This window comes from Gekko japonicus, unplaced genomic scaffold (assembly GCF_001447785.1).
Source record: "Gekko japonicus isolate JY-2015 unplaced genomic scaffold, Gekko_japonicus_V1.1 scaffold370, whole genome shotgun sequence".
NCBI classification, from domain to species: domain Eukaryota; kingdom Metazoa; phylum Chordata; class Lepidosauria; order Squamata; family Gekkonidae; genus Gekko; species Gekko japonicus.
Genome location: NW_015174285.1, coordinates 579,882 through 599,783, shown reverse-complemented (window position 1 = coordinate 599,783; position 19,902 = coordinate 579,882). Strand labels below are relative to the sequence as shown.

General features: G+C 43.8%; 1 protein-coding gene across 1 annotated transcript in view; it reads right to left on the bottom strand.

Moving 5' to 3' along the window:
- Positions 1-19,902, bottom strand: part of UHRF1BP1 (UHRF1 binding protein 1) — an 83,029-nt gene that overhangs the window by 24,856 nt on the left and 38,271 nt on the right. The window contains 5 exon segments of the mRNA XM_015423971.1: positions 5,926-5,945; positions 6,823-7,001; positions 10,614-10,784; positions 14,989-15,129; positions 18,279-18,468. Of these exon segments, the coding sequence (XP_015279457.1) occupies positions 5,926-5,945; positions 6,823-7,001; positions 10,614-10,784; positions 14,989-15,129; positions 18,279-18,468 (701 nt within the window).

Here is a 19,902-nt window from a genome sequence, read left to right as displayed (position 1 = left end):
TTCTTTTGTAAAGTTTAAAGTTCTTTCCCATCTTCTTGATTCCTTCCTTTCCCTCACCTGGCATTTTAAAGAATGTCCCTTTTTCTGTTGTATTTTTGGCCTCAAACTTATCAAATTCTTTGAATGGTGTCTTAAATAAAGTTCAGGTTTCTGAGATATATTTTCTGTACTTAAAGGCTGGCTATCCAATGGTTCCCTCTCCTGCCCGCAGTCCTGTTGTTCGTCTAACACTTGCGAGGGTTGTTCCAATTTCTCATTATTTTCCGTCTCCACATGTAAAGTCTGTGATCCTTCAAACAGATTTTTAAAAGCTGTTGCAACTGCTTGTTTAATTGATTCTTCTAAAAACATTTTAAATTGTTCAACAGTAAGGTCTCCTATTTGTACATTTAAATCTAGTTCTTCCTCATCCTCTGCTGCTGCCGCCTCCATTTTCTCACTCCACATTAAATAACTTTTTAAACGCCATTTAATTAAATTCCACAGTCCTTTTGGGGTAACATTCAGCAGGTTTCTTTTGCATTTTTCCACAACTCTTACTCTGGTTAACGAATACTTTACAGTCAGGTAAACATTTTTCTTTTTCCTTACCCCACTTCTCCACTTCTTCACAACAGTCACTCCCCCAACTTTTCATAGCCGCTCTCACAAAAGAATTGGGGATAACTAAAGGGGTATTTAAATCAAAGTCTCCGACATCTTGCATATAAATACGTGAAAAAATATCCTAGGTATGATGTGCTACTTGCTTAGCATACTTTAAAACGGCTGGTCGCTGCTCATAGAACATGGAAGCCATGTTCTTCCACGTCTTTGCTCCTGGTTTGGGACAGACCGGCGTCTCCCCCCGTGATAGCCATCAATGGGGGGGCAAAGCCCCTTGCCACTTCGCCTCCCTCCAGGAAGCGGAGCAGAGCTCACCTGATCAACGGGGAGCTCCAAAAAGAACGAAGGGGAAACGGACGGGTCAGAGATGATCCGAGACCCATCCGTTCGCAGCACTGTTGAACCAGAAGCCAAGGAAGGACAAGATGCTTGTAGGCCCCCTTAGCTGAAGCATACATTTTGTTTTGTTACAGTAAACTCTGTATCTTCTAAAGGGCAGTAACACTTCCTCTTACAGGTAAGTTATCCCTACACATACTTGTGTGTGTGTTAAGTGCCATCAAATCACTTCCAACTTATGGCGACCCTGTGAATTAATGATATCCAAAACGTCCTATTGTTAGCAGTCATTCTCAGGTCTTGCAAACTGATGGCCACAGCTTCCTTTACTGAGTCAATGCATCTCATGTTGGGTCTTCCTCTTTTCCTGCTGCCTTCAATTTTTCCTAGTGTTATTATCTTTTCCATTGACTCTTGTATTCTCATGGTGTGACCAAAGTACAAAAACCTTAGTTTAGCCATTTTAGCTTCTGGGGAGAGTTCAGGCTTGATTTGGTCTAGGACCCGTTTATTTGTCTTTTTGGCAGTCCATGTTATCTGTAAAATTCTCCTACAACTCCACATTTCAGAGGAATCTACTTTGTTCCTGACAGTTTTATTAATTGTCCAACTTTCACACCCATACATCCTAATGGGGAATACTGGCTGCCTTCCTTAGTTTCAATCTCCTTTTGAATTCTAGGCTGCAGTCTCCCTTTTTGGTTGATGATGGAGCCAAGGAATACAAAATCTTGAACAATTTCAATTTCTTCATCATCCACCTTAAAGTTGTATAATTCCCCAGTAGTCATTACTTTTGTCTTCTTGATGTTCAGCTGTAATACTGCTTTAGTACTTTCTGCTTTAACGTATGTGCCCCAGAGAGCACTGAGGTCAGGAACACAGAATCGCCTGACCTTTCCTGGCCCAAGAGACATCAAGTTGGCCGCTCCTAGAGCCAGGGCCTTCTCAGTGGCTGCTCCACACTGGTGGAATGAGCTCCCGGATAACATCAGGGCCCTGTGGGACCTTTTACAGTTCCACAGGGCTCTTCCACCAGGCCTTCGATTAGGAGCCACCACCGGTGAGGGGGCCACTGGAGACAGCGCCACAGATGTCGGTGCAGCCGGAACACATCTTGGACCACATAAAACAGCAGTTGGTTATTGCCTTTGTTTGTATAGTGTATGCCGCCACCTTTACGCCATCATTACTAGTATTATCTAGTGGTTATGTAGTCTTAATTTATTAATGTATTTTAATGTATTTATTGCCTTGGTGTTTTAAATGTTGTTAGCCGCTTTGAGCCTGTTCTGTGGGTAGGCAGGATACAAATCGAAATTATAAATAAATATAAATAAAATATAAACCTTCATCAGTAGTTGCTTCAAGTCTTTACTGTTTTCTGCCAATAATGTGGTGTCATCATAGGGTTTTCGAGGTAAGAGTTATTCAGAACTTTACCACTGTCTTCTTCTGTGCAGTACTAACCAGGGTTAGCTGAAGTGTTCACTGCCGTTGTCCAGTGTTACCTTCCACTACTGCTAATGCCCAGTAGCTACCCTTCGAGGATTTCTCCACCCCCATCACCATTGGAACTCTCTGTTCTCTTCTGTTGATGTGGCTGTTGATCCCCAAAGGGGGTGGATGCATCTTAGTCTGGTGTCTCAGCAGTGACCATTACACTATGAGTGACTCTGCTAGAAGTTTAGATCCCCTACGGTATTGCTGTCAGCTTCACTGACACACAAACCCCCTCACCACATTAAGCTGTGCATTCCAGAGAAGGTTACATATAGTTATTTCAGTAAAAAGAAATTGGGGTCCTTAGGAAAGAAAGAGGATAGCAAGATCATATATCATCATGGGGAGGGGGGTTAGTTCCACAAAAATTGTATCTAGTTTTGGTTTTTCTTACTATTGCTAGCAAGAAAAAAACACATGAGCAGTGTTTGTGACATATAATGACCCTGGATAGGGAGAGGATAATTCCTTACATAGGCATACAAGCTTTAGATCAGGGGTGACAAACATGTGGCCCAGGGGCCGGATTAGGCCCCCAGAGGGCTTCCATCAGGGCCACAGTGGAACAGGCCATCTCCTGCTTCCAGTTCTGCTGCTACATCATAGCTTGCTTTGCCAGACTCTCTTAATCACTCAGCCATTTCATGTTTTAATCTGAGTCCTAGACTCAGAACTCTGAGCATGAGACTTCTGTGGTGAATATCAATAAATCAGAAGTAGGTTTGCAGCTTACACAGCTAATGTTTTAAGCATGTTTTTATTTTAAGTAAAAAAAATCTTTGTGTGTGTCCTTTATAAAGTTTATATCTCCGCTACCTGGCATTACATTTTATGACACACATGACCCGGCCCAGCAAAGTCTCAGATCTGGCCCTCATAACAATTGAGTTCGACAGCCCTGCTTTAGATTATTAAGCTGCTGGAAAGCATGCACTCTAATTGTTCAGAAATAAAGAGAAAAAGATAAATTTGAACATGGTTCAAGGAACAACAATAAGAGAAATGAACAGACAAATCAGAGAATTCATCAAAGATTAAGGGAAAAGGGATATATGGTAACTGTAGATTGAGAGCAATCACACAGAAAAAGGATGAGAAGTATGAAAACCAAAATCCATTCAGCAAGAAAAAGCCTTTTAACAGGAAGACGGTTCCTAAGAAGACAAAAAGTCCTTTGCTTCAAGTATAAACACAGGAAGCAATCCTAAGAAATAGGTCCCATGTTATTCAGGGGGATTACTTCTAGGAAAGTGTAATTAGGAGTGCAACCATAATCTCCTAATGCCTGGACATCTTTTCGGAGATCTTTTCAATCAGAGCTCCAAAGCCTTCAGAAGACGAATAAAATTTAAAGTGCCAAGTTTGTTTTTAATATGAAAAAGTAATCAGGAAGGGTTACATCCAGAGGACCATAAGCATCTTTCCTTTTTTTCCTGCTGCTGCCTCTTACAACCACTAAAACGTGGTGCCTGGGGGGCTAATTGGCAAAAACTGCTTATCCTTGCGCATATGGAAGTGCCCTTCGACTTCTGGTACTTTGAATTTAACCCAATATGATTTCATAAATCCAATTTACAAAAGGAATCACTTGAGTGATTTGAAATGGAGACTGCTCCACCCCTGTCACCACAGAATTAGGAGTTATGTCAGTAAACAGCTGTTCTCAAACCTGCACTTGCTAATTGTAGGGAACAAAGTAGAACCTAAATGGATAAGGAAAGAGGGGTGCTTAACAAATCCTGTGCCTGCAGATTTTCAACTGCATGTCCTGCACTCAATCCTGCACCAGCTGCTTTTCCTTAGGAACAGCTTACTTTTGGTTTCCAAACCTTGTTGTGATGTGTGAGTAGAAAACAATTAAATACCATGGAGGAAGAATTGCAGGATAAAATTTATTTTATTTATTTGAAACATTTATTAGCTGCCTTTCTACCCTGCAGCACTCAAGGCAGCTTACAATATAAACAAAACAGCAGTTACAAAATATATAAAAGATAACAGTTGAAAATCTTAATTAGGACTGCCAATAAATAATAAAAACTAAATTAGTCAAATACAGTCCTAAATACAAATGTCTTCAAGCTGCCTCCTGCAGATTGAAAAGGGGGGGACCTTGTGCACCTCCCTGGGGAGGTTGTTCTGAAATTGTGTGGCTGTCACAGAAAAGGCCCTCTTTCATGTTCCCACCAAATGAGCTTCTCTGATTGGTGGGATAGTCAAAAAGGCCTTTCCCTATGCTCTTAATTCCCAGGCAGGAATGTACGGGAGAAGACAGTCCTTCAGATGCCCCAGTCCCAAGCCATGTAGGGCTCTAAAGGACAAAACCAACATCTTGAACTGGGATTGAGAGTGGATCAGAAGCCAGTGTAATTGCTGTAGTATTGGGGTCACATGCTCCCAATAGTTGGTCCTGACCAGCAGTCTAACAGCAGCATTCTGCACTAGCTGCAGCTTCCAAACACTCTTCAAGGGTTGCCCCAAGTAAAGAGTACTGCAATAGTTCAGTCTAGATGTAACTAAGGCATGGATCACTATGGCTAGATCTAACTTACCCAAAAAGAGACATAGCTAGCCCTGACCTGGATAGCCCAGGCAAGCCTGATCTCATCAGATCTCGGATGCTAAGCAGGGCTGACCCTGGCAAGTACTTGTAGGGGTGACCTCCAAGGAATACCAGGGCCAGGACGCAGAGGCAGGTAATATCAAAAGCCACCTCTCTGAAACATCCTAGCCCCACTAGGGGTCATCAGAAGTCACCATGACTTTCAGGCTTGCAAGCACACACACACACAAAACACACAAAAACCCCACAGACAGAGCTGACACACCAGCTGAAACTGGGTGAAAGCACTCCGAGCCACCACAGTCACTTGGTTTTCTAACATGACCACTGTGTCAAGCAGTACTCTCAAGCTGCAAACCTGGCTTTTTAAGGGGAATTTAACCCCATCCAAGACAGCAGAGATCTCAAGTCTCTGGTGTACCCTGGTCTGCCTTTCTACTAACCCAGAGAACCTCTGTCTTATCAGGATTACGTTTCAGCATGTTCACCCTCCTCCAGTTCAGTACTGACTTCAAGTACTGGTTCAGAACATTAACACCATTCTCAGAATTAGGAGGAAAAGAAAGGTCGAGCTAGGTATCATCTGCATATTGGTAACATTGCAGTCCATACCTCCTGATGATCTCTCCCAATGTCTTCATATAGATATTAAATATTATGGGGGATAAAATGGAACCCTGAATAACCTCACAGGCCGATGGTCATGGGGGAGAGCAAGAATCTCTCAACACTATCTTCCAAGACCAACCCACCAGGCAGGACTTGAACCATCATAACACAGTGCCCCTTATTCCTGGTGCTGAGAGATGGCTTAGTAGGATACTATGCTCGGTAGTACTGCAGGCCAATGAGAGATCCAGCAGAATGAGCTGGGTCACATTCCCCCTGTCTAATTCTCAATAGAGGTCATCAACCAAGGTGACCAAAGGAGTCTCTGTTCCAAATCCTGGCCTGAAGCCAGATAGAAATGGCTCCAGAAAAATCAGTCTCTTCCCAAAATATGCAGAGCTGAGAAACAACCACCTGCTCTAGCACCTTCCCCAAGAATGGAAGACGACAGACTAGCCAGAAGTTCTCCAACCTAGTAAGGCTCAGGGAGGGTTTTTCAAAACAAGTGTATTTTCTGCCTCCTTGAGCTGGGGTGGCATCTCACCCAGAGCAGATCTGGGCACTTTTGTCTGGACAAAATTTTAGCTCCACTTGCCAATGTTCCTCTGCAAGCATCCACTGACTTTACATCCCAATTTTAGAATTCTGAACTTAACAAAATGGTGTGTGGGAGAGACAGTGCTTCAGTCTCAGCTCAGAACCAGGTACCTGTAATGCTCAGGGAGGGTTTTTCAGAACAGGTGTATTTTCTGCCTCTCACCCAGAGCGGATCTGGGCACTTTTGTCTGGACAAAATTTTAGCTCCACTTGCTAATGTTCCTCTGCAAGCATCCACTGACTTTACATCCCAACCAAACATAGGGTGAAATTCTGCCCTGAGTGACCAGCCCTCTTGTGCTGTCACAATACAGAAAATGAGCCACTTAAATATGACTGCATAGTACCCATAAGGAACTCACTCATCATCTGGTCTTTATTTATATCCCACTGTTTGACCTGACTCCTCAATGTGGCTTGCAACACTAATTAAATACATTATAAAATTTAACAAATTAAACATTACAATTATGAAACAAATGGACTATGAGAATGTCAGCGGTGGGTGGGGGCAGAGACAAACAAATTGAAAAACAAAATTTTAGAATTCTGAATTTAACAAAATGGTGTGTGGGAGGGACAGTTCTTCAGTCTCAGCTCAGAACCAGGTACCTGTCTCACGAGTGTGACTGTCATCACAGATGTGAAGGTCCAAGCGGGAGATGAGAAGGTGGTAGGAAGACTCTTTCATGTCATGTTTCTCAAAGTACTGGCTGATTGCTTTTGGGCTGCTCCCAAATGACTGAGGCCAAGAGTGTTGGGCAGTGGGAGCAGGTGGTGTGATCTGTAACACAGAGAAATTAAGCCCAGAGGTATCAGTCAAGAATCAAAGGGACACAATAGATTCCTATTTTTGCTGGGTGGAAGCATCTTAGTTTGCGCTGAAATATTGCAAATGGTACTCTGCAGAGATACTATTTATTTATATCCTGCTTTTCTCCTCTGTTGGGACTCAAAGGGGCTTAGAACATTGTTCTCCCCACCATCATTTTCTCAAAACAACAACCCCATGAGGTAGGCCAGGCTGAAGGTTTGTGACCGGTCACCCAGAGAGCTTCCATGGTAGAAGTGCGGATTTGAACGCATTGCCCAGGGTCCTACTCTACCACTCTATCCACTACACCACACTGGCTCTCAGACCATTTGATACAAGAAACAGGGGAGAAAGGGATTTGAAATGCACATTTTCATTGCAATGCCTCACTGAGGGTTCAACTAGACATGATGGGGGAGCCATGGAACAGGTCTCCTGGTTTTTTAAAAAATTGTAAACCACCTGGGGACTTTTGTAAATTACCTTGGGGACTTTATAATTTCATTTGCATATAGGATGCCTTTCAACTAAAAGAGCAGCTGCGAAGACACCCAGTTAAAATTGAGGAGATGGCATGGGAAGAAAAGGAATTTAACCATTTTCCCTGCATAATGCTTTCATAATCACTCTCCTTTCCCCTCCCCTGGAGCTATTTACCTTGCAGTAAAAATATGCAGATACCATATGAGTACCAGTATTCTACCCCCTATCTGTGGGGCAAACAGATGAAATTCCTGGGCTTCCTGTGAGCCATCTGTAGTTTAAAAAACAATGGGAGATCTGTTCACACACATCTCACCATCATATGACCTGAGCTTTACTCAGATCAGACTGTGAAATTCATTACAATGAGAGTTTCTATAAGGTGATATTGTTGTTGTTGTTGTTCAGTCGCACAGTCGAGTCCGACTCTTCGCGACCCCATGGACGAACTCTCGCCAGGCCCTCCGGTCTTCCGCCGTCCTCTGAAGTTGACAAAATTTAATTAAACACACAAATTCATTCCATAAAGAATCAAAGTGGAAATTAGTAATCTAGCAGTAATAGTTCTAATTGTGCTGTGTGATTTTCAATTTATACCCTGCCCTCCCTGGCGAAGCAGGCTCAGGGGGGCTACATAAAAGGTTAAAACACATAAATTAACAATTATAAAACAATCATAAAACAATCCAATCATAAAGTGCTAGTGACAGTAGATCTAATAATAATAGCATTGCATAGAGATGGCGGAAACAATCATGATAGAATATTCAAATGGGATACAATCTGTATTGATGGTCAGCTCATCTTGATCTATTTATTTATGCGGCAGGCACAGGCTGTCGGTAGTAGTGCCAGAGGAACAGGGCCCTATCACAGTTCAGTTATTTGATGAGGCTCCTTGCCTGAAGGCCTGGTGAAAGAGCTCTGTCTTGTAGGCCCTGTGAAACTGTAAAAGGTCCCACAGAGACCTGAGCTCATTCCACCAGTGTGGAGCTGCCACTGAGAAGGCCCTGGCCCTGGTTGTGGCCAGCCTGGTGTCTTTGGGACCTGGGAGCACCAGTCGATTTTGGGACCCTGAAGGCAGTGCTCTCTGGGGAACGTGTGGGGAAAGGCGGCCCCTCAGGTATGTAGGCCCCTGACCATAATGTGACTACCCATCCTGGAATACCACTTTGAGGCCTATGGATGAGGCAAGTTATGCATAATGTTATTCACTTTTAATCTGCCTCTCCTCTGAGTTACACCAGTTTTAATACAAAGCTACTGTCTATAATTCAGTCTGAGAAAATATTCTCATATTTTCCATTTCCTTGTAATTACAGTACCATGAATCTACAAAAATTTGAAGAAAGTCAATTTGAAAGATACAATAAAAGATAAAAAAGAAGACTGCATATGCTAGTCCAATAACTAGTTATTAACATTTCTAAAAAGATAATTAGTCTACTGTAACTGATTATTTAAGCAGAAACCAACGAGAAAGTAAGAAGGACAGCAATGTACTAGGGCCAGGATGGGCCAAAGGCAGATCATTACCTTCTGGTAGATCCTTAGCTGAATCATAGTAGATTTCTGAAAGCTGCTTACTCAGGCAGAACCAAACTGGAACCACCAGAAGTCATTTTTACCTAGTGCTCCTTGGCTTAAATGTAGCTCTCAATACAATTCTAGTTCTCTTTAAAAAGGTAAAGGTTCCCTTGCTTGAAAGCCAGTTGAATTCGACTCTAGGGTTGCGGTGCTCATCTCCATTTCAAAGCCGAAGTGCCAGCGCTGTCCGAAGACATTTCCGTGGTCATGTGGCCGGCATGACTAAACACCAAGGCGCACGGAATGCTGTTACCTTCCCACTGTAGTGGTACCTATTTATCTACTTGCAATTTCTTGCTTTCGAACTGCTAGGTTGGCAGGAGCTGGAACTAGAGACGGGAGCTCACTCCGTCATGCGGAACACTCGGGTCTCGAACTGCTGAACTACCGACCTTCCACAGCCTGCAGTTCTCTTACCCCATCCTTTTTTCTAGGAAGTTCCCACCCTGTGAGGACTGGCCCCATTACTAAGGCAAGCAGTCGAGTTCTCTCTCTCTCCTTGGGTACACAGACCCTTCTCTCTAGTAAGACCATAAATAAGAATGCTGATGTAAATTTAAAAATTGTGAATAAGAATGACTAATTGCCCCTCTCTCTGATTCGATGTTCCTCAATGGTGGCATTCCCATATCCCAAAGTATGGTTAATGTGTGCAGCAAGTAATTGGTTTCACACCCCGAGGGAGCCATTTAGCAACTAGATCCAGCTAGTGGATCTCAAAGCCCTGCCAAACAAAAGAGTTGATCCTTCAAGCATAGAGATTATTCAGCCCCACACAAAGCAGGGGAAGGATGCTGTTTAATTGTATATGAAAAACAGTTTGCAAGGGGACAACTCAAGGGTTATAACTTAGAGGTAGAAGCATAATGCTGGGTGGAGATGGAATGGAATTCTGTACATAGAACAGGACTTTCCCATCTTCCTCTTCCTGCCATATTCCCTTGCATCTTCTGAAAAACCACTCCTGATCACAGGGTGTGTGTGTGTGTGAGGGGGTACTAATAATGGTGTGGGATGTGTCATGGCAGTAACATTACAGACACCATCAATGCATAAACAAGAAGAGCATCTTCTATTATTTAAGCATGGATTTGGATTCAGTAATGTCAAATGAAGAGTTTTATCTGTTGTATGTTTGTCTATAAAAACTAACAAAACCCAACAGAGGCAAAACATGTATTAATTTTTAAAATGTATCCTGCCTTTCTGTTAAAAAGCTATAAAATCCAAATCAAATCCAAAGAATGACAAAACAAAAAAGCAGAGCTAGCAATAAAACACAAATATCAGAACAGTGCCAGATTTATTAACATTTGAGTAGATAGTTCCCCAACTATGGCACCACCACAGAAGACCCTAACTTCTGAAGGTGTGTACATGTGAAGAAGAGTCTCAACAGTTGGTGGACAGGTTCAGATGTCTTATAACAAGTTATAAACTTCTTAACTGTCTTTGCCAAGATGCTGTTATTCAGTGCACCAAATACCATTACGTACAGACAGCGCTACTTACTTGGACAGATTCCGGAGCCAAGCTTTTTCTCTGCTGGGCTGACTTCTCCATGGCTTCACTCAAGGACTCTGCATACTTCATCATAGCCTTCAGCTGAGAGTCAGTCAGCACCCACAGCAAGTCATCAAGGACGAACATTAGCTTGGATGCCACAACATTGCAATCCTTTGTCTAGCTCAAAGGAAAACAAGAAAGTTAACATGATCATTTGGGCTGAAAACATTGACTCCTCGCTGCTGGGGATCACACTGTTGATGAAATAAAAAGGTAAAGGTAAAGGTTCCCTTGCTCGAAAGCCAGTCGAATCCGACTCTAGGGTTGCGGTGCTCCTCTCCATTTCAAAGCCGAAGAGCCAGCGCTGTCCGAAGACGTTTCTGTGGTCATGTGGCAGGCATGACTAAACACCAAGGCGCACGGAACGCTGTTACCTTCCCACTGAAGTGATACCTATTTATCTACTTGCAATTTCTTGCTTTCGAACTGCTAGGTTGGCAGGAGCTGGAACTAGAGATGGAAGCTCACTCCATCATGCGGCACCGGGGTCTCAAACTGCTGAACTACTGACCTTCCACAGCCTGCAGTTCAGTGTCTTAACCACTTGAGCCACCGCAGCTCCATTGATGAAATAGCCTATTGCAAAAGCATATGCAAACAACCCTGGGAGGAGGCAACTCCTCTGTCTGACAGCATAATTGAAGATTGGTGGTGGGGGTTTACATTGTACAGGCTTTTTTATCCAGCACTTTATCCAAAAACATGGCTAGACACTGGCTTGGGAATTGTTGGTGGGTGGAGAGAAGAGTGATTGAGCCACAACGGCAGCTGAAATAGCAAAGCAGCACAGAGCACTAGCAAAAGGAGAGAGGCAGGGTGAGAGGAAGGAGAGGTGAGCCAGCAGCAGCTGCTGGAACAGCAAACCTGCCGTGGAGGCAATCAGGACATGAGGGGAAGGCAGAGGAAGTATACCTGAGAGAAAGACTCAAGACTCAATGTGGTGTAGCAGACGAGTGACGGACTAGGATCTCAGAGACCCAGGTTTAAATCCCCACTCTGCCACTGAAGCTTGCTGGGTGACCTTGGGACACTCACACACTCTCTACTTAATTTATCTCAGAGGGTTGTTGTGATGATAAAATGGAGGGAAGAACAATGTAAGCCCCTTTAATTTCCACTGAAGAGAAAGGCAGGATATATATGAAGTAAATACAATAACATAAACACAAATGGTAAGATTCAAGTCCCATAGCACCTTAAAGATCAATAAAAGTTCCAGGGTATGAGCTTTCCAGGATATCTAATGAAGGCAGTTTTGACTCTCAAAAGCTCATACCCTGGAAATTTTGTTTGTCTTTAAGGTGCTACTGGACTTGAATCTTGCTCTTCTACTGCAGACCAACATGGCCACCCACCTGAAACTAAACACACATGGTGTACATCTAGGGATGCCAGATGCCCTGGTGGGGAGGAGGGTCTCCTGCTGCCAGGCCCCACCTCCCTCCCAAAAGGGAGGAACACCATAAATTTAGGCAATGTGCCTACATGATCTGGAAGTGACACAGGCACATCGGGGATGACACTCTGGTTTTGGGGCAAAGATTCTATGGTAGAAACTAATTCCCGATGTACCTATATCGTCCCCGATGTACTTATATCACTTCTGGGTTACACAGGCACATTGCTGAAATGCTGGGCATTCCTCCCTGCTCCCAGTAAGTGCACCCCCTACCAGCTGCTCAGAGGTGGTAAATCTGAGTAACTAGCACATCTGGTTGACCATCAACTCTCATCACCAATGAATGCCAGATAACAAATCTTTTACTATATGTTTCCTTATGCTCAAAAAACTCATAATTTATTACTTTAGTCTAAAAGTGAAAGAAATAAGCTATACATTGTATAGTATACAATTTACTAATGCTTTAAAAGGCTCAAACTGAACACAGTGCACAAATACTACAGCACACATCTTATTCTGGTAATTTGGAAATCATTATTATCCTAAGTAGATGAACTAAGAATAAAATATTTCTACAAGATAGCCAAGATATCCCAAAGTACAGGAGGGGACCTTCAAAATAATCTACACATCTATACAAAAACCTTGGGAAACCAAATTTCTATTAAAAAAAACCTATTTACAAGTGGAAATCCACAAAGATTTGAGAGAAGCCTCGCATTTTCCTCTCCTCCACTATTTCCTTTTTCCTTTCCCTAAAAGCCCCCATAGCCACAAGCCCTCTTTCCTGCTTTCTTTTCTCTTTCCTACCTGCCAGCCAATTTACATTTATCTGGCTACCTGCCTTCAGCTGTTCCTCCTTCCCTCCTCCTAGTAGGCTCTACCTGGGAAAATTACAACCCAGTTACAGGGCCAGATACTGGGCTAGGCCCAGTTGGACAGGGCTGGATGCTGGGCCAGGCAAGAGTAAGGAACTTTCAGAGTGGGATACCTCAGTTTCCTCCGTATCCCATTTCCCTATTTCCTCTTTCACTCCTTCTGGCATCCCCCATATCCTCATCTTTCTCTGTTTCCTTCTCATCCACCAAACAACATGTATCTATCTTCAGCACATTTATTATTTACTTACTTTATTTATACCCACCTATCTCCACAATGGCACCTAAAGTAGCTTACATCATTGCCCTCTCCTCTATTTTATCCCCACAGCAACTCAGTGAGGTAAGTTAGGCTGAGAATGTGTAACCCAGCAAAGGTCACTAAGTAAATTTCCATAGCAAAATGGGGATTCGAACTTGCATCTCCCAGGACCTAGTCTGAAACTCTAACCACAATACCACACTGCCTTTCATGGAGTGGCTGCTTTTGAACAGTAGCAAGCAGCCAGTCCTGGGTGAGTCATGCAAGTCAAATGGCAGCAAATTGCCTGATGGTTGTTGCTGGGCCGGGCCTGGCCCCAGTGAGTTGTCCCTTAAAGGTCCATATAGCCCTGGAAGGGCCCTGCATTGTACTGAGAGAAACCAGGGCTTGAAGGTTAGTGATACTATTGTGGTTGCATAGTAACAACTACTCAGAGGATATTAATGTCTTAAAACTACAGAATCTGTTTCTATTAATTTCGGGGGTGGGGGGTTAACCCCTGAGTGTATTTCAGATTTTTCTGCAAATCATGTGCATTTTTTCGGGTTTCTTGAAATATCTGTCTTGTCTGTTCATGGCCTTAGTAGGCTTACCAAATCTCACAAAATCGCGGTGGGGGATCCGCATGTTTTCACAGAATCCGTGCCGCGGGGATGGCGAGATGTGTTGCACCGCAGTTGCCAGGACATGACACTATGCGTCGCTCCGACAACAGGGCTGTTTGGAGCCCCATTGCCAGAGCAACGCATAGCGTCACATCCTGGCGACGGCGGGCGCAACGCGTCTCACCGTCCCCGCGGCATGGATTCTGTGAAGACATACAATCCCCCGCTGTGACTTGGCAACCCTAGGCCCTAGCCTCCAGATTTAAGTATCCACAGATCTGGCTATGTTGAAAATTAGAGATGCTGACAAATGGGGACCAGTGATACTTGTGAGGGAGGAATACCTCCCCACCATTGTTGCCACTGCCAGACTGACACAGCTCCCAGTCAGCCCCCACCACTGCCACTGGCACCACCCAGCTCCAGGGGGGAAGCAAGGACTGCTGTGCCTCCCCCCCCCCAACTCCCTGATTGCCACTTGGAGGGCAGCAAGGATTCATGCAACCTCACCATCCAATCCCTCAATGGCTGGTTCAGTGGACAGGCAGGCTTACTGGCTTGGCAAGGGTGCAGTGAGGAATTCCCACACCCCACCGTCCTATTCCCTCCTTATGGCTCAGTTGGTGGGTGGGTTTTCTGGCTCCATGGGGGGGAGCGAGGATGCCTATGCCCCCCTGCCCAAATCCTTCATTGCTGGCTAGGCAGTTGGGGGACAGCAAGGACTCACACACAAACCCCCCACCCAATTCCCTCCTTGCTGGCTCAGTTGGCAGATGGGCTTACTGGCTCAGCCAGGGGCAGCAAGTAATCCTGTGCCCCTTGCCCAAAGCCTTCATTGTCAGCTTGTGAAAGGGGCAGAGAGGACTCATACAATCCCCTATCCAATTCCCTTTTGCTGGCTCAATGGGGGTCTACGAGACCCGTCTACCTCCTCCAACATTTTTGCCAGGCCCGGCATAGCTCCCTGGCTCTCCTGTAGCCATTGCCATGCTTGCTGCAGTTCCTGAGCTTTGCTGTCGTCACCTCTGCCATGGGTCCCAGACTGCAGCCAGGACAACTGTGGCTCCTGGGCTCTGCCCCCAGGCCCCCCACAATTCCTAGGACCCACCACAGCCACCAACCATCACACTTGCATACTGGTTATTTTACCACGCCAGCAGAAAAATACTCTCACCTTTCTCTTAAGGGATATTTGGATTTTGCCCTGATTAGTAATAAGTCTTAGAGGTGTGGTGATAGGATCTTGATCACCATTATCTGTAGCATCTGCTTCTATCCGAAGAGACTGCCAGGTAAGTTCTTTAAATGTTAACACCTACACAGAGAAAAGAGAGGTATAAAGACAAAAGATGCTAAACTACTGAAGCTACATGTTAGAAAATAAATTTCACAGAAAAGGAATACTGCATGTTCACAAGGAAAAACCCAGAATCCTAATCACTCACTTGTTTCAAAAGGGCAGCTGGCAAAAAAATCAGCACCAGAGCCCTGAAGGGTGTAAAGAGTTGGGGATACTTCAGAATCATGTATCTAGAAGATGCTTGGAAGCTTTTTAAAACTAAACTAATTAAAGCCTAGATAGGATGCATTCCCCAGGTTAGGAAAGGTGCTGCCAAGTCTAAAAGCATGCCTGCATGGTTGACAGCCGAAGTCAAGGAAACCATAAAAAGCAAAAAGGCTTCCAAGAAGGAGGAGGAGATTGGATTTATACCCCGCCCTTCACTCGGAGTCTCAGAGCAGCTTACAAACTCCTTTCCTTTCTCCTCCCCATAACGGACACTATGTGAGCAATGCTCTCTCTAAGCTGTGGAGTCTTGTGAGCAAAAATTCTATTTTGTGAGCTGCTGGCATTAAAGTTGTGAGCGAGCGATTTGGCTACTGCATCAATTAGCTTGCTCTGGAGCCCTCCTTCCTGAACGAAGACAAAAATGTGTGAGCTGGAGGCTAAAAAACTGTGAGCTAGCTCACACTAACTCAGCTTAGAGGGAACACTGCCTGTGAGGTAGGTGGGGCTGAGAGAGCTCTGAGAGAACTGCTCTTTCAATGACAGCTCTGACAGAACTATGAGTTGCCCAAGGTCATCCAGCAGCTGCAAGTGGAGGAGTGGGGAATCAAACCCAGTTCTCCCAGATTAGAGTCCACACACTTAACCACTACACCAAACTAGCTCTCGAAGTGGAAGGTCTGCCCTAATGAAGCGAACAAAAGGAAGCACAGGATCTGGCAAAAGTAAGTTAATAATTAAGAATGCAGAAAGAGAATCTGAGGCGTGCTAAAGCACCAAAACAAACATTAGACATTTCTTTACATATATCCAGAGCAGGAAACCAAGCAGCTGAACCTTTGGATGACCAAGCAATAAAAGGATGATGGAGAGATGACAGAGAAGCTAAATGATTTTTTTGCAACTTGTTCACTGGGGAAAGTGTGAGGCAAGTCCCCAGGCTGCAATCACTATTTTCAGGAAGGGAGTCTGAAGAAGTGAGTGAAGAGAGATGACGTTCTAGACCTATCAGGGAAATTAAAAACCGATAAATCTCCAGGTCCTGATGGCATACACCCAAGGGTTCTCAGGGAACTCAAATGGGAGACTGTTGATCTGCTAACCAGTATATGTAACCTGTCACTAAAATCAGCCACTGCACCAGAAGACTGGTAGCAAATATTACACCAAATTTTAAAAAGGAACCAGAAAACTACAGGCCAGTTAGCCTAACGTCTGACATAAGCAAATCAGCAGAGGCTGTAATCAAAGATACAATTATTAGGCACACAGAGGAACAAAGCCTACTGAGGGAAATCTGCATGGCTTTGGCAAAGGGAAGTCTTTGAACACACAACCAACCTTTTGGAGTTCTCTTAGAAAGTGAATAAACACGCGATCTTAGCCAAAAGGCCGAGAAGTGATCTAAACAGTGGTGTCGAACTCATTTCTTATGGGGGCCAGATCTGACATAAATGTCACTTTGTCGGGCCAGGCCATGTGTTCCATAAAACGTTTTGCCGGGTACCAGAGATATAAACTATATAAAGGACAGCAGCTGGTAAGCTCCGAGTTGGAGTATTCTCACTGCAAGGCCCCATGGGCTGGGAGTGGGGTCCAAAGGAAAACCCATATGGGTGGACTGGAGAGCCAGCGGTGCAGCACTGGGCAGATGCTCTCACATTGCTTGACTGCTGCAGACAAGGTTGTTCTGCCATGCTGAAGCCACAGGGTGGCTCCACCCATCCCCCCCACCCAGCAGTCTCCTCTTTCCTCCGTTGCACTAGTTGCTCTCAGGCCACATAAGAGCCCTGGACAGGCCGGTTCCAGCCCCCGGGCCTTATGTTTGACACCCCTGATCTAAGATTTATAGCTCACTTCTAAATGTGAACAAAGGCAATGATACTTTTTTGTAAAAAGTGGTGTAAGACTCTTGGTTATATGATCCCAGAACGAGTCTGCAATTGCATCCTTTCATATGGTATGTCCTGTCCTTTTCAATTTGTACTCAATTAAGGGAAAACATTTTGATTCACCTTTGGTATATGACCCCAAAGAAACCTGTTCTAATTTATTGTTCTTCAAGTAAATGTTGGTTTTGCAAGCACCCCAAAGAAGGATGTTTACATATGTGGTGGTTTTGCTTGCATGCCATTAAACACTGGAGAACTATTGTTGAAAAGTTGCAGTTGCTCCTGAAGTGTTGTTGCTAAATAATGCCATGAACTTCCCTACAAGATTCCAGGACATTATATTACATGTGATTAGTATAGCTAGAATTCTTTATGCTTGATGCTGGAAATGTCTCCAGATATTCGGGAATGGACTGAAAAAAATGAAGGAAGCATATTTCTTAATTAAATTAACTTACCTACAGAAAGGTAAATGCGCTAGACTCAGTCTGGTTGCCCTGCATCCTGAAAAATGGTTTAAGTAATGAGTTTTGACCAATTTGTATAGTGTTGTATATTTCCATGATGAATGGCTGAAGAGTCTGGGACTTTTCAGTTTGGAAAAAGAGAGTACTAAGAAAGGACATGAGAGAGGTTTACAAAATATGCATTACGTAGAGAGCATGGAAAGATATGATCCCAGAACAAGTCTGGAATTGCATCCTTCTCTCCCAAAATACTATAACTTGAGGGCATCCAATGAAGCTGATAGGCAACCAATTCAGGATAAAATACTTCCACATTCTGCAGTAAGCCTTTGAATATCGGTGTCAGGATATAACATCATGCAAATGCCTTGGCCTCTTTTTGCTGATGCTGGCCCTTCAGAGTAACTGTTTGGCCACTGTGTGAGACAGGATGCTGGACTGGACAGACCACTGGTCTGACCCAGGAGAGCTCTTCTTATGTTTATACTGAAACTCCATGGGAATTTTCAGTGAATTCAGTCAGGACTCAAACAAAATCTACAAATCCCTGTGAGTCTGCATAAGAGATTCCACATTAGATGTCTTTTGTTTGTGTTCTTACCTCCCCTCTATTGGAATCAGTAATACGAGTAAAGCGCAGGTCACTTTGCTGCCAGTTGGGATTGACACTGTATCCTTGGAGTTGCCACAGTTCAAAAGAAGCATGAAAGGCCTTTGAGTGAATCTTGATGGTGATGGAATTCACAACAATAAACATACCCTCCACTACTTTCTCAGCAAAGCCATATTCACTGTAGGGAAGGGAAAAAACCTTTTAATATGATAGTGTTCCAGAGCCAAATGCTTTAGTTCAGCTGATTAATATAGTCAAACCACTGTCATGTGACAGATTCATTTCCACACACATGGATATAAGGAAAATTTTAAGTGACATCCAGGTTTATGTCTCCAACCTTTTCCCGACCCATGAGTAAAGCTAACATAATTATAGCAGCATATTTTAAGGCATTCATATTAACAGTATTAATTGTGCTTGTATTGAAACATTTGTAGGAGATGATCTGATGCTTTAATAATAAAATACAGAGAAGCAATTCATATTGTTGTTGTGCTGAACCATCAAACATGTTCACAGTGGTAAGGCTTTGAACATAATACTGAATTCTACAGATGGATTTGGTTCAGCCATAATGGCTAACTATGGTTTGCTGTTAGGGGAACAAGCCCAGAGGCTTGTTCCTCTCACCCTTGTCTGGTATGTTCAATCAAACCATATACTTCAACTTTCACAAAATACCATATTTGCCATTATGTTATGTTAATAGCTGTTTGCAGCAAATACACAAACCATAATTTATTGGCTGAGATGTAATGGCCAACTATGGTTTATAGTGAAAGCAAAAGTATCTAATTATTGGGCTGTATTGGAGGGGAGGTCAGAGCAAGCTTGAGTACACCACTGGTTTGTTCAGGTAGTGGCAAACTGTAGTTGTCCATTACATTAGATTTTCATACCATAGTGTAATTTAAAATCCTAGTGTAATTTAAAATCCTGGGCCTAGGGGGAAAAACACAGAAGGTCATATTATTCACCTTGGGTACAAAAGCAAGAACTTCTACACATCAGCTATGTAAAGACTGACTCACGTCCAGGCCAAACCATGTCACAAAGAGGGACTGGAAGTGAGCAAAGTTCATCACACCCAAAGTGCCTGAAGATCGGATAGCTCCAGATAACAACAGCAAGTGAACTAAGCCACAAGATACGAGGGAAAGCAAATCACCATGGCCATATGACTGACAAATCTGCTTGAACACTCAGAACCTTACAGGATAGAGCAGGGGTCCCCAACATGATGCCCACAGGAACCATGGCACCTGGCAACACCATTCATGGTGCCCACCAACGGTTTTTAGAAAGTGGGCCAGGCTGGGTGGGGCTTTTGCCCAGCAAGGCTTCTGATTGGCTTCTGAAGATTTACTTGGTTGTGAGGATTTTTAAAAAACACTGTTTTGGAAGCAGCTGCCATCACAACACAAGAATCTTCACTGTGTGGCTGAAGGTAAGCTTTTGCAGCCATTTTGTGGCTGGCTGTATCTCCTACAGCAGCAGTTTTGTGGCAGCCATGTCATGGTTTTAGGTTACTGGTTAGTAAGGGTTGTTGTCTTCTTCAAAATTTAATTGTTCACACTGTTTGGATATGTTACTACATTTATACTCTGCC